General features: G+C 45.2%; 1 protein-coding gene across 1 annotated transcript in view; it reads left to right on the top strand.

Moving 5' to 3' along the window:
* Positions 1-15,392, top strand: part of COL4A4 (collagen type IV alpha 4 chain) — an 83,680-nt gene that overhangs the window by 61,151 nt on the left and 7,137 nt on the right. Inside the window, exons 39-43 of the mRNA XM_048506718.1 lie at positions 393-521; positions 1,236-1,343; positions 9,876-10,031; positions 10,139-10,237; positions 14,377-14,511. Of these exons, the coding sequence (XP_048362675.1) occupies positions 393-521; positions 1,236-1,343; positions 9,876-10,031; positions 10,139-10,237; positions 14,377-14,511 (627 nt within the window). The remainder of the gene's footprint in view (positions 1-392; positions 522-1,235; positions 1,344-9,875; positions 10,032-10,138; positions 10,238-14,376; positions 14,512-15,392) is intronic.

Here is a 15,392-nt window from a genome sequence, read left to right as displayed (position 1 = left end):
GTATATACGGTATTCAAATATAGCTTGGATTCAGTTCTTATTAATATTAAGATGAAAACGGTCCAGATCTGGCACTCTTCGAAAGATAACCAAATTTAAAAATAATTTAGATTAAGAACAGCCATTATGCAGCTGAAAGTCTGTGTAACATTTGCTACATTTCAGACTGCAAGGTTGTTGCAACCAAACGCAAAGATCTTGTGAAGTCTGCATGCATGTGTAAAGCAATTCTTGCATTCCTAAAATGGCTTTTGGGGCCAATTTTTGCAAATGCCAGTAGCCATTTATGCTTTTTGGGATGTTGCTCAGACACAATCTTTTGAATTTCCATTCTGTACATCTGTCTTCCATTCATGTGAAGCTTTACATTGTGCAGTTACTTTCCTATAAAGGTTTAAGTAAAATGGGGCCTCCAGGATGCGTTGGAGAACCTGGATCAAAAGGCAATGGAGGAGAACTTGGACCATCAGGAATTTCCCTCCCAGGACCCCCAGGAGACAAAGGGTCATTAGGGCCATCTGGTAAGTTTTTCTCCAAAAACTAATAATTGAAGAATTATTAACTAATTAAATCGCTTATTATTCATGATAGCCTTTATTGGCATTCCAAAATACAATAAATAAAATTGCTTATTAACTAATATTCTGTTACACTATTGATGAATAGTTTATGTAGCAAATATTCTTGAGATTTCTTTATACAGTTAAAATAAGTTTTTCATTTGGCTGTGTTTTTAACTACAAAGATTATTGCTAGCAGTACGCAAGAATGTACCTCTTTCTTAAATTAGAACGGCACAACCAGATTTTTTAAATTAATTCTAAATTGTTGGAAATCTCAATTACCTCAGATTCTGTAGAAATTTTTTTTTCTTACTTATCAGAAGGCATCCTCAGAATGTGGACTTTTCCCCCAGTAGCTTCTCTTGGCTCTCCCATTCTTTCAGTTAGTTTACTTAATTAGACTGAGAAGTATACACACACTATGACTAGAAGCAAGGTCAAAAGCATTGTGGGTCCTGTGGCAGCTGATAACTACCAGGAATGGAAGAGAGGCTGGTCTGGTAGAGCAGTTTGTGACCCAGACTGCTTTCTGTGAGATACTTCCTCTCGTCTTGAATATACAAGTAATGGCAGTTGTTGCATTCTGTATTCATTCCAAAGAACTGAAAGATACAATATTAAACATATTTGTATGCACTGTAAAATATGAAATGATCAACTTGCTTCTTACAGGCAAGCCAGGGGCTCCTGGGCCTGCTGGACCTATTGGGCAGCTATGTAGAAATGCACCACCTGGGCCTCCAGGTGACCAAGGCCCTGCTGGTTTGGATGGCATCAGAGGTACTAATTTTCTATGAAATCTTTAATCAATATAAACTCATGCATCTTGTATATGAATTCCCAGGACCAAAATGTTATCATTAAGTGGCCGACTAAGGAACAAATTTGAAACACTTGTGAATCTGTGTGGTGCGCAGAACCTCATGATCAACAAAACAGATCTAACAGAACTGATATTAGGCTCATGGCTAAACTAAATAAGATACATACCTAGGACTAGATCTCACATCTGTTGGGATTGGGATGGGGTTGGACTAGGGCTGCCACAGCTGTAAATGGAGTGGAGTTTGACAAAGAGAAAACAATCTTTTTCTTTCAGCACAAATACCAGTTTTGGGAGAGGAAACATCAGGAAAACTGTAGGAGGAAAAGTAAGACCTTACACACACAATACCATGATTCCAGTCCTTTCTTTATGCATACCCATGGATGTGTGTAAGTGCTGGCAAGTTGCAGCCAACTTATGATGACTTATCAACAGACTTCCAAGACAACTAAAAAGCAGAAGTGGTCGCTGTTGCCTTCCTTTGCAGAGTCTTCCTTGGCAGTCTCCCTTCCAAGTACTGACTTCGTTTAGCTTCTGAGATCTAACAAGATCAGGCTATATTTTTATTATTTTATTTTATTAGGCTTACAGGGTGCTCAGGGCGATTTACAACAGTCAGCTACAATAACACAGTAAGACCATAAAATGTATATGCATTTCACATCCTGCTGCCTTCATTCCAATGACAACTGGAGGGGAATAAAATCATGATCAAACATCACAATTGTGACTCCCCATAAAATACAAAGCATTCCAGCACCATTCTGCCTTCCTTCCTTCCTTCCTTCCTTCCTTCCTTCCTTCCTTCCTTCCTTCCTTCCTTCCTTCCTTCCTTCCTTCCTTCCTTCCTTCCTTCCTTCCCTTCCTTCCTTCCTTCCTTCCTTCCTTCCTTCCTTCCTTGCTTCCTTCCTTCCTTTTCCTTCCTTCCTTCCTTCCTTCCTTCCTTCCTTCCTTCCTTCCTTCCTTCCTTCCTTCCTTCCTTCCTTCCTTCCTTCCTTCCTTCCTTCCTTCCTTCCTTCCTTCCTTCCTTCCTCACACACACACACACACACCATAAAGAAACAATTCGTATGAACAGAAATTTTAAGAGATGGAAAAACTGGTCAGGAACCTCATATGTCTTGTCTAGTTATACTCTATCAGTGATTCAGTTTCCATAGCATTCACAGGTGCTGGATACAGGAGTTTTAACTCCTTGTCAGCCATTTGCATTCACAAAGCTCTATAAGGAAGTCCACTGTAAGGGACTCGAGCTCACATAAAGTCCATCCTTGATGGGTTAGAGTGACTGAGGATATAATCAGGAAGAGAAAAGCCTTGAATAAATAATTTGTTCTTTTCAGTAGTTTCACATTCTTGTTTTTTTAGCTTTGCATGAGATGTTAGAGTTAGACTAACCTAATGATGATTCAAAGAAGCATTGTTTGGGGTGGTTCCAGCCAAGATAACTATTAAACAATCATATACTTCCCTTCCATTGCTGAATTACATGAATTTCTAACATTCTAGTTCTGTTTTTAGCGTGTGTTTACACCAGAGATGTATCTAGGAAAAATGTAGCCCAGTGCAAAATCAGAGGCTCATTCCGCACATGCAGAATAATGCACTTTCAAACTGCTTTCAATGCTCTTTGAAGCTGTGCGGAATGGCAAAATCCACTTGCAAACAGTTGTGAAAGTGGTTTGAAAACGCATTATTTTGCGTGTGCGGAAGGGGCCAGAGTTTTCTGCCCCCCTCACCGTATGGGTGGCTGCCCTCCCCCACCACGACCAAACAATGTTTTTTGCACCAAGTCTTGAAGTCAGTGTATGAACCCAAAGGGAAGGAGGAGGGGTATGGGGGTGATTTTCCGCCCTCCATGTGACTGAATGGCTGCAGCCCGGGGACATTTGATCCCATATGTCTCCCTGGGTGGTATGCCCAGTATAATTCCATGAACAAATATCAGACTACAATTTTACATTTGTGGCAATATAAAACCTACACCACTGTAGTCGACCCACGCGGTCAGCGTAAGAACGAGACGAGACGCGGAGATAACATCTGGTGGAGATCGCCAGCAGCGGGAGACCGGAGGTCCGTGTTCCTAGCGAGTCTGCCGTCTGCCGGTTCCTGGCACCTTTTATTGTTATTATCCCTATTGGAAGTGTGGGAGGGACGGGGAGTTCGGAGGAAGCGGGGGAGGTCAGTCATCATGTGATACATGATCTCATCCCAGCTACGTCTTGAGGAGAGGGGCGTAAGCGTCCTAGGCCTAATCCTCTCACCTGAGGGGCAGACCATTGTCCCTGCGCCCGGTGATTGAGCCAGGCAGTTCAAGACCAGTGACTCATGGGGATGAGGAGTGGGGAGTCGCGGTCACGACCAACAGGCCGTGGAGTCCGTTAGCTCCCAACGTTCTACCACAGTACTGCTGGGTCAGCAGTGCATTACTACATCTCCTCGCACATTTTAGAAGGGCGAAGCTAAGGAGGCGATTTAAAGGGGCGGCTTGTCTCCCTCCGCCCGCCTGATCGAAGACTGACCAAGCTGCTTGTGTAACATTAGAACTTGGCGCAAGGGTAAAGAAGGAAATTGAGGGGCTTCTTACACGTTACAGGCAATATTAGACCGCATTGAGCGAAACAAGATCCGATAATGGGGCATACAATTAAATCAATGTAGAGCTGTTACAATAGCACTCAACCATCCTCCCGGCAGCCAGCTCCAGAGGGCTGACCACCACTGGGAGCAAACATCGCCGCTTCAAGATTAGATACAACTGCTTGCAGCTCCGCACTTTCACATGCATGAATCAGCTGGGAATTATCAGAAAGATTAAAAACAACACATATGTACATTCTCACAACCTTGGTGAATTGTAACAACAACAAGTAATCAATGACCGCGATTGTCTAGGTGTTAAACGGCGAAGTTCCACTGCTGCTTTCGAGGAGGCCAGGCGTCCAGGCGGTGGAGGTGGAAGTTGATGGACTTACATAGGGCACAGGCCAGCCGGCCAATAGTCATAGCATTGTAAGAAGCGAGTCGGGGACTCCCACTAGGAAGTTACGAGGAGGCAGAACTCGCTTAGGAAGGCTGACCAGCGTCATCGAACAGGAGGTGAGCAAGCGGTGGCGTCGGCGTCTAGGCTCAGGGGTGGAGCCTGGGAATTGCAGGACCCGATGGGTAGAGCTGAGGCAACAAGAAGTTCCGGCAGAGAGTGGTGGGAATATAATTAAAGCGTTCTCTCCCACAGGTCCAGAACCAGCCCTAGGGGAGCGGGATGGTACCGAACATGGGGAATGTCACTCGTGTGTGTGCAGTTCCAATTGGCCGAGCCGATGAATGGGCGGGTCCGGTTCCCGCTGCTTCAGCGCCCGGTGATGCAGGCGCGGGTGTTAATTACGTGGTTAGCGACAGTCATGGTGACAAAGGAGGCGCCGGCCCGGGAGGAGTTTAGACTGACAGGTCCCAGTGAGCTCATAGAATTACCCTGATGGATAGGAGGCATTCGCCCAGGAAAGGGCTTAGCAGACTCGCTAGGAAGTCTCCGAGCTTTGCAGGCGAGCAGGCAGGACTTAGCAGGCTCCGACTCTAGAGTACAGCCCAGGCAGAAGGATGAAGGCGTTAGCGGCGGCAGCAAACTGCTCAGATGTTGGTCTGGTGGCTTCGTCAGGGGTAGCCACGATGCATCGGCAGGAGACGATAGAGCAGGCAAGGATGGTGAAGGCCGCTGAGTTGGCGGTAATGATTGCAGAGGAAGGCGGCACAGGGTTCACCGGTGTCGGGGTGGTCTTGCTGGCGCAGCAGCTCTGGAGGAGCTTGGTTGGTGGTCGCCTTGGCGATCTCCCAGGTCATTATTCCCGGGTCTTTAGGCTGGCGGTGGCGTTCCTGTTGAGATGTGGGCGGGGATCCTCTAGAGAGAATCGCGTTCCATCTCCGGGATGATTGGTTCCTCCTGAAGCCATTCCATGGGTTGGCCTGTCTGGTGGTCGGAGTCCACAGGGACCTGGGAAGGGACTGGAAACACACCCCTTTTCCCAGGTTCACGGTGAGTCCCATCCAGGCTCAGTTTTAAATGGATGGCGGGAAATTGGGATGAGTTTAGTGTTTAGAATTTGAGTATAAGAAAGGAAGAATTTGTTTTGCAGCCTGTGAAGGGTTACTTTAATGCAATGACCTCAGGGGCAGCCTACTCCTCTTTCTTTAGTTGTTTGACAGGAGGCAGGAGGTGACCTAGTGGAATTAGCTAGGCGTCATCAGAGTCTGCGTCAAGGTCCGAGCCACCGAGAGGAGCAGAGGCCGAGGTCCTGGGGGGGATTGTGGGTATGCATGCTTAATCAGCAACACAAAGGGGCTTTGAAGCCTTTTGGGGATAAACATCAGAGAATAAAACAATCAAGGCAATTAGAGACCAAATTCCTTTTATAGGAAGAGGGAGGGTTCTTTGCAAAGGGAGTTGCACCCGTGTACTTGGTGGCTAATGCAGAGCTGGATGGTGCTAAAATTTTTTTGATGAATTATCTTGGGGAATTGCCGTCCGCCCGAGACCCGGCTCCCTTAAGAGTGACCCGGCATACAATACTACAACCGCCAGGCGCTGGGCAAACACCACCCACCCAGAATCATGAGGTGGATCTGTGTTTGCAGCAACCTTAAACTGGGAGGCCTGTCCACAGCCAGTGCTGCCGACTAATGGGGCCGAGGGCCCAATTTTAATCAGGAGGCCAGTCAATGGTAGCCTCCGCCTCTACTGGTTGAAAAACAGAAGAAAGGAGGGAGGGAAACAGTTTATACGAGGAGATAGAGTGAACTTCTGAGGTCACAGTTGGGATCAGTGATCCGTGATGGCCTTACCATCCCAGACCAAAGTCGTTTGACCCTGACTCATAGGGTCCTTCCCCAAGATTGGCGTGGATGTCTAAGGCGATGGGGACTATCGAGCTACCCTTCGAGACCCTGGAAGGCCATTGGCCAGTGGTCTCCGTCTTCAGCCGGTTTGTCTCCCCACCCCAGATGTGCGAGGCAAGCCTCGATTGACCACTGGTAGAACCCTTTCGGCTGCTCGTGTGGTAACATCAGCGCCCGGTGTCCACCAGGCCTTGAACTTATCCTTCTATGGCGAGCTCAGGCCTTAGTAGGGAGCTCCCGATAAGCGTCTCCACGCTGCGGCGGTGGTGTAGAGCTGCGCCATGTTGGCTACTGGGGCTTGTAGCCTTTATTGGGTCGGCAACGGGCAGCGCATGGGAGCAAGAAGAGAATCAACTGGCGCAGCGCTGGCTCCGACGAACCTCCTGTGGGATGTTTGTCCAGACCTGGAATGGATGGGTCACTTAGTGATGCGTGGAGTGATCCTCGGGGGCGATGAACAGTCCCTGTTCAGCTGACGGGAGCCTTTGGCAGCACTAGCCCAATTGTCCGGTAGGGATGGGCTGCGTCATACTGGGTGGGCGACAACAAGAACCGTGGGGAACCAAGGAGATGGAGCTGGGTGCATCTGGCCGAGATGCCGCGAGAGGTGGTTTGGCAGGGGCCTTGGCGTTTGGTCTGCTCTAGTACTCTCCTCCACTTGGTCCTGGGCTGGGGAGGCGCCCGAGGCGGGAGTTCCCGGCGGGCAGTCGTTTCTCCAGTGGAAGCCTTTCTGGCAGCGTGGGCACGGGTCTTAGGTGGCCTTCTCCTCCCTGGGGAGGACCCTCCCCTCCCGCCGGGGTTGTGAGCCCCACGGGCTGCCTACCTCCTTGATGTCGAGGTCTGCACTTGGTTAAAGCAGTTATCACAAGGGCTGCCTTCCGCCCGGTGGAGGTGCTTTCTGGCGAGGAGGAGCTAGCAGTGGGCGGAGGGACCCGATGTCCTGGCAAGCCCATAAGCATGTCGACGTTCAGGATTTTTTTACCCGGAGCCGTGATAAGCCCTCACGGCCTCCGTGGAAGCGTTCTCTTTTGCGAGGCATGGGGAGCTCGTTTGGAGCCTCCCTAAGCTATCTACCACCTCGGCGCCTCCTGGAGCCTGTTCTAAACTTCGGCATAGGGCTCTTAGAGGTTTTGCGGATGGAGGAAGAAACTTCTGGGTTAGCTGGCAGCGTTGAGGACCTTAACAAATGCCTTACCAAAGGTATTCAGAGGCGACCGTGGGTGGCCTCAGAGCAGGAACTAATCTGATCGTTAGGGTTGTAAAAGCATTGTTGAAACCCGTAAAGCTGTGGTGTAGAAGCGCCGCCAGTCGTTAACTGCTCTGTTGAAACTGCTGAACTCACTTTCCCAGACCACAAATTGTGCAGACTCAGGAGCATCTGAAAGGTGGTCTTCAGTCGTCTGGAACCATTAGGTGGTTCCTTGCAATGGCCTCCAGCATACTTACTCTCTCACGTGGGGCTAGTGACTCCACGTCCCGCATTTAACTGCGAGACTCAGTGAGGATGTTATAGCTTAAGGCGGTACTTCGACAACCCGCCGAACAACGCCATCCTCCCCTCGGTATCTAATGAAATGCGTTGAGGCACAATCACGAGAATATAAATAGATCTTCCGTCAGGGTTTCTTTCCTTTGCCAGATGGAGTAGCTAATAAGCTCTCTGAAGTTTCTGAAAACCAGCCATTCGTGGCTGTGAGGTCTGATGGCTTGGAAAATGGTGAGCAAGAAGGCGGCTGAGCAGCAGGGGAGAGTTTGAGATAGATTGAAGGGAGCAAAGGAGGTGGGAGGGACAGGCGTCCAATTTGGTGGATAGAAATTCGGGGTTGAAATTGAAGGTGAGAAAGATGAAGATACAACAAAGAGAGCCATAGGTCTGCAGGCTGATGGCGACAAAACGTATCTCCGTCAGTAGCTTGGCGACATCGTGAGACTCTGTCGCGAGAAAAGTCGCCCGATGTTTTCCCAGTCGCCAAGATTCAATAATGTCCCCCCCTCTGGGTACCATGGACACTGAGCTGTCTCCTCAACCAATTTCGCAGCTCCCTTCTCTTCACGGGGGACCCTGCGCATTTAGCTAGCAACCAGTTCGTCCAACGTGCTTGTCATAAGCCCTGCTTTGCAAGCTCCCATACTCACCGGTGTTCCGATGGGGCGAAGTGTCCTGGGAATGGCGTGTCTCTGGATCTGCCCGATCAGAGGACAGAGGCGATACGAAACGGTGGTCCCCTGGATCTGCCGATCAGCCGGACGGTGCTCGGCCTCCCAGGCTGGCAGTGAGCAGGGGTGGAGGTTCGAGGATTCCGGGTTTGGCTGCCAACATGAGGCCGACCCAGCGGTCCAACAAGAAACGAGCGAGCGGGGAATAGCATCTGGTGGGGCCAGCCAGCGGAGACGAGGAGGAGTCCGTGTTCCTTGAGAGTCTGCCGTCCTGCCCGGTTTCCTGGCACACTTTATTATTATCCCTATTGGGGGCGTGTGGGAGGGACCGGGGAGTTCGGAGGTCGAGGAGATCATCATGTGATGCATGATCTCATCTGGCTTCTCTTGAGGAGGGCGGTAAGCGTCGACTAATCCTCATCTGGGGCAAGACCATTGTCCAGCCCGGTGATTGAGCCAGGCAGTTCATGACCCGTGACTCATGGGGGGATGAGGAGTGGGGGTGCGGTGCGACCAGCAAGGCCGTAGGTCCGTTGGCGTCCCAACGTTCTACCACGGTGCTGCTGGGTCAGCAGTGCATTACTACACACCACCAACTAATATCTAACAGTATGCAAAAAAAAAAAACCTTTACAAAAGCATGCCATCTTTCACAGAATTTATGAGGCAGATTAATTATGGTTGTCATGACTTTTTTTAGCAATATCAAAACATATTTGGAGGCTTTTCCTTGTGCATGATTCTGCAGAAGAATCTTTTCATCTGTTCTGTTCAAGAACAATTTGATGCACTTCTGAGGCCATGAGCGAAATCAGCATATCAAAAATGGGGGAAGAATAATTAAACTGATTTCCTCTCTCCTGCAAATTGGTGCTTAGCACTATGGTTTGCTTTTGGTCAGGGGCTTCCTAATCCAGTGTGCATATGCAACTAGTGGATCCAGCAGATCTATTCCATGTTCCCTTGCTGCCTTTAGTCTTTTTTGGAGTCACAGGACCCATGGGGAATAAAAGGCATGCAGGATGGGGGACTACAGTGGAAAGAGGGGAGACTTCTCTTCCCTGTTCTGTCAACTTTGCTCAGCTGATAGACGAGGAGGGAAAAGTGATGTTGTCCCCTTTCCCATCCACATTGTAGACCCCAACTCACATAGGTACTAATCCATGTGGGTCCTGACCCAGCAATTTCCTAGAATTGGATGGTAGTGTTGTGGAGAAGGGAATTCAGAAAAGGTCTCACTCACTATCAAATCATTAGATCCAACCCAGTGCCTGGAGAGAAACCTCCAGCACTTTTGTATGCATGTATGCAATCCAGCAAGGGATATTTGCACAGAAATCTGTTTGTCCGTGCACCATCTAGATTCTTATGGATATTGCTTTTTTCTTAAAGAGATTTTGGCAAATTTATCAACAATATCAAAATTTTTGTTTCAGGCCTTCCTGGAGAACCTGGACCTCAGGGGAAGACTATTTTTGTTAATGGGGATCCAGGTGACAGTGGGATTCCTGGTCTACCCGGGGTTCCTGGTCCACCTGGGAATCCAGGAAATAAAGGTGTTCAAGGAAAGCAAGGACGAGTAGGCTTAAAAGGTATAGCAAGAGCTTTGTGGCCTAGAACATGGCAAATTCAAGTAACAAAGTATTCTTAATGTTTATGGTAGCATGGTGTTGATTCAAATTCATTCTTATTTGTTAAGGTCCAGTGGGAAACCCAGGACCACAGGGGCCTCCTGGTTCTAATGGGGAGCCTGGTGATCAAGGATTCCAAGGATCCACTGGGCCTTTGGGCCCCAAAGGTACTTCTTGATACATTTGACACTACTACGTATATTTTTATTTATTTTTATTTATTATTCTACTTTTATACCGCCCTCCCCCGAAGGGCTCAGGGCAGTTTACAACAGTGATAAAACAATAAATATTAAAACAATTTAAAAGCAGCATCCAATTTCTGTATCAATTAAAATAAAGTAGACTTTCTATGTGTATGCATTCATATTACAATCTCAAAACATAAATTACTATATAATATTCAGAGTAGCCTTATTAGGTTCTCCTCTGTCATGAGATGGATAGGTAAGTTGTATAAATCTGGATAAACATAACTGGTGATTAATGTGAATATCCTAGGCAAGATGGCTGAGGTAGGTCGGTTCTGAAAATAATGTCAAGTGGTTAATATAGTCATATCTGTATCTGTCTCTCTTGCATTTTTAGCCTACCCTTACTCCAAGGAGTTCAGGGCAGCATACATAGTCCTTCCTTCCTCTGTTTTATCTTCACAACAACCCTGTGAGATAGGTCAAGCAGACAGGGAGGTGGAGGTGAGACAGTTACTCAGATAATTTAGAACTTTAAAGACAAGAATCATCATTTTGAATTGTACCGCCAAAAGAATTTGCAGTTATTTTAGGATTGACTTAAGGATATCTATATCATCAAAGGCTTTCACAGCCAGAATCAACTGGATGTTGTCGGTTTTCCAAGCTGTGTGGCTGTGGTCTAGTAGCTTTTGTTCTTAACATTTCATTCACTTCTATGGCTGACATCTTCAGAGGGCATGTCATGGTAGGATGTGTTTCTCTCTATGACACAGTGTGAGTGATTGTATGGTGTTTACCTCACATGCGGGAGGGAAAGTGAGGCCACATCCTACCATGACATGCCTCTGAAGATGCCAGCCAGTCATCATTCTCACTGCCAGTTTCTGAGACATTTGGAATTTCCAAGCATATGTTGATCTAATATTGTCACATCTCACATGTAAAGTTTAGAATTGTTATTGTCTAGATATTAAATAGAAGTAGTGTAATAATGAAAATCCTGATAAGTATTCTGAAGAAAGCTGCAGCACACTGCCAATTCTGAGTTGCTTGTTTTAGGTATTAACATTTGCTTATTTTTCATTTAACTGATATACTAATGTTTAGTGAATGCATGCTTGACTTTTTGCCAGGCTAAGATTTGATATGTAACCAAGCTCTTTGCCTAGACAAGCATGGTAAAAAGTGAGTAAGAACAATAAAAACTAAAGTGCATGAAAACATATGCAAAATTTTACTAGGAAATTATATGGTTATGTAGGCAATGAGTTATCTGTGTCGTTCGCTTATTGGAGATGGATGATCATGTGCTTTGTAACAATCACATTAGGATGAAAAATAATTCCACATGCTAGCTTTTACAGTTACCATTGCATTCTTGTTCTAATCTGTATGCATGATGCTTGTTTTCACTCTGCATGTGAAATGGCTGTCATGGTCTGGTTCTCGGCATTCAAACACATCAGGTTGCAGAGGTAAGCTAGAGAAGGATGAGTGCCATTTACACAATATGTTTCAGCATGTATGTTTCTTTTTCACTCAGACCTCTCTGTTGTTACCAACTGTGGTCCCCAGTAGATACAGACAAGTACTTATAGCCACCCCAGGGTTGTCAAGGAGGCTCTTAAAAGGTTAGAACAAACATAGTCCCAGCAACTTCTAGTGGTCGCCATTCCACTGTTCTTCAGTGCTCAGTTTTTATACGTTTGCATCTGTCTTATGGTCTATCAGGTCAGCATTGTCTGTACTGACTGGCCATGGCTCTCTTTCACACCACCTAATCCTTTTTTTTCCCCACATCACCTGCTACCTGATCCTTTTTTGCTGGAGATTGAATTTACGCCCTGAATAAAAATGAGATTGTCACTCCTCCCCCCCCCCCCAATTTAAATTCACTAAGAATACTAAATCCTCAAAAAAGTCCTATTCTTTTATGAGTCAAATACTCACAATTTCCCTCCCCTTTTTGATTTAATTATTCCCTGTTCCAGTAAGAAGTGCCAGAATTCTCCTGTAGCTGTATGTTTGAATGAGTTGTATGGATTGTTGGCTTATATATTCTTCACCATGGAATCACAGGATTATCCTACTTAGATCACTGTTTATATATTTCCTGCTTTTTTGCTAACAGGAACTCCTATTTTTATAGACTCAAGAATACTGGCTACTGACCACTGGTCATATAATACATTTAAAATTATGAAAGAGTCCTTTCATAACATTTCCATTCCTGGATAAGGGCCAAAGGCTTTATGCAAGTCTCCTTAGAATGTTAAGAGACACTGTCCTACTGAGGACCGTGCTGAAATTTCTCAGAGAAATCCTCCCATCCTCTCAGAATAACCCAACTTTATTTTCCCATTCCATGCCACTCCTATGCAACATGAAAGATAAGATTCTGTAGTCTCCTTTAAGATCTATATCCCATATTCTTCCCATTTCACGATAGCCCTAATGTTGCAAATGGGTGAGGGTGCCACCACACCCCTTGCTGTATCATAGTGGACATTTATCTTTCTAAGTAAGCTGGCAATAGCATGCCATTGCTATTTACTTATCTATGCTTAACAATGCTAAACCTTGTCATGCTTAAGCAATTACTTCTATTTCTAGACATGTTAAAAGTATACTATAAAAAAAGATACTGCAGAAAATGGTAAAGGGAAGCACTGTCATGAAAGCTATGTTGTGAAGGTTTGGGTCAACTCTAAATTTCTAGAGACCCTTCCCATTCAACATTAAGATCTGAGTTTATTTAGGATTCTTTCTTTCTTTCTTTCTTTCTTTCTTTCTTTCTTTCTTTCTTTCTTTCTTTCTTTCTTTCTTTCTTTCTTTCTTTCTTTCTTTCTTTCTTTCTTTCTTTCTTTCTTTCTTTCTTTCTTTGCAATTGGACCACATAATGTAAGTGAGCCCTGTTGCTCTGATGTGATCTGTTGTCTGCTTTGTATAGTGTTTAATCTTTTAACAACAACAACAACAACCTTTATTTGGCATTTAAAATAGATTCTAGAGCGTTGCCAGACATTTTTGAAATACAAATCAAGAGTACATTCAAAACGCAGGCAGGAAGACTGCATAAAGCAGTATACATTACTTAGAAAGTTCTGTCACTTGTAAAAGAAATTTTGCTACTTTTTCCAAGAGCATGACATCTGTATTGTTTAACAGAAGCTCCACAACAGAACAGTCAGAGTCTCCTTCAGATGTGTCTAGGGCCAGCCTGGGGGAGAAATTCCTAATTCTCACATATCTCGGACAGTCAAGAATAATATGAGCAAGAGTCTCCACTTGATTTTTACAGTGTGGACAGACCTGATCCTGGAGAGGGATGGATAAGTAACGACCCTTTGTAATGGCTGATGGGAAGGTATTGGAACTGGCCCTTGTGATAATCCATCTCTGTTGGGGTTCAGTTAATAATTCAAGATATTTGGCTGTGTGCCCCTGTTCCGGTATTATTCCGACAGAGAGGGGTGAGCATGATTTATTTGCTTGCCCCAGCAAGATATGATATTCCTGTTCTAAAAGTCTGTTTTTTAAGGTTCGGAAAATCTCTCTGGGTGTCAGGTGTTTAATCTTCAGATTCAAGCCTTTCAGATGACTCCAAACCCTCAGTCCTCACAAGATGGTTTCACTCATATATGGCCTTGGCACAGCTCCTTACCTTTGTGTTTTCATGAAATTTCAGAAAGTTCTTCCTTTCAGAGTAGCATGTTTACTAAAACAAATGAAAATGGGCCCTCTCAACTCTTGGGAGAAATCACTGATTTTTCTGACTTTTAATTTTTTTTATTTGTAGAATTAGAAATACACAAATAATAGAAACACAGGAGAACCACACAATCCTCAAATTACACATATGTACAACCTTCAGTAAAAAGTATAGAATCACACACACACACACACACACACACACACACACACACACACACACACACACATATGGGGCAAGACAATATTGCATAGTCAAACATGGTAGCAAAGACAAAATTGCATAGTCAAACACGGTAGCAAAACAGTTCAAAATCAATTGGAATGTCTGTGGATTATGTGCCTAACATTGTTAGTTGCAGACTTCGTTGTTCCTTGTTTAATGCTTTTGCATATTTCAGGTGACCCAGGTGAACCTGGAAAAATTGATTATTCTTCATATCCCAAGCGTCCAGGACCACCCGGAGTATTAGGCCAAAGGGGGGCACCAGGTTCTCTAGGAGTTCCAGGGCCACCAGGTTGTCCTGGTCCCCAAGGTAAAGCTTTCATAGTTCTGAAGAGTGTATGGTGATGAAAAGGGGCCATGAGGTCCAACCTTAGAATGGTATATAATATTTTTGAGTCCAGTATTCTCAGAGAAACATACTCAATTCCATGTTGATTTCAGTTCATGTTTTAGTATCCCTGCATTTCTTAACCACATATTCCATTTTCCTTTGAGATCTTCACCAGAGACCAAACCACTGTAGGACTGTAGTGTGAAGCATGATTTCACTTACTAGTTTTTATATAAGAAAATGACACTAGAAACTTTTAATTTGTTTCCTTAGTGTTAATGTGGTTCTATTTCATGGTTTATTGGGCATTCCATTTTTGAATTGCTTTCAGGAAAACAAACCTCTTGTGTTAAACAAGTATTTTAAATGAACTGTTTCCTCCTGGTTTCAGTTGGTTTCAAAAGAAGTATGCATGACTTAAACTAAAGTTCAAGGCAGAAGAATTGGGCTGTTGTATCTAGGAGTGATCTTAGCTTTTCCCCCTCTCTTTCATGTGTGATTTTTTAAAATGTTTGCAGGTAGCAAACTTTTATTTGAAATGCTCAGTCATTTTTCTGGAATGTTATTTATTTACTTGATGTTCAGCTCAATCAAGAGCTGCCAGGCAGGTGGGGATGGCACCGCTCTACCCACTCCACAGGGCTTTTCCACAATGCAGGAAGCCCAAAAAGGTTTTTTTAAAAAAACAAAAACAAAAACCCTCTCCTTTTAATCTCCCAAAAATTGTGGCATATTGCTGCCAGGAATTCTGCTGGCATGCAGGGGCCAAGCAGGCTCTGGGATGCCCTTAACACACTGATACAGCTAGGCACGGTGCAGGAGTGTTGGTGCAGAGCTGGACACATAGTTTGATGCCAGTG

This window comes from Sphaerodactylus townsendi, linkage group LG08, assembly GCF_021028975.2.
Source record: "Sphaerodactylus townsendi isolate TG3544 linkage group LG08, MPM_Stown_v2.3, whole genome shotgun sequence".
Classification (NCBI taxonomy): Eukaryota; Metazoa; Chordata; class Lepidosauria; order Squamata; family Sphaerodactylidae; genus Sphaerodactylus; species Sphaerodactylus townsendi.
Note: the sequence above shows the minus strand (reverse complement) of the source record. Positions and strands in the feature narration are given on the sequence as shown.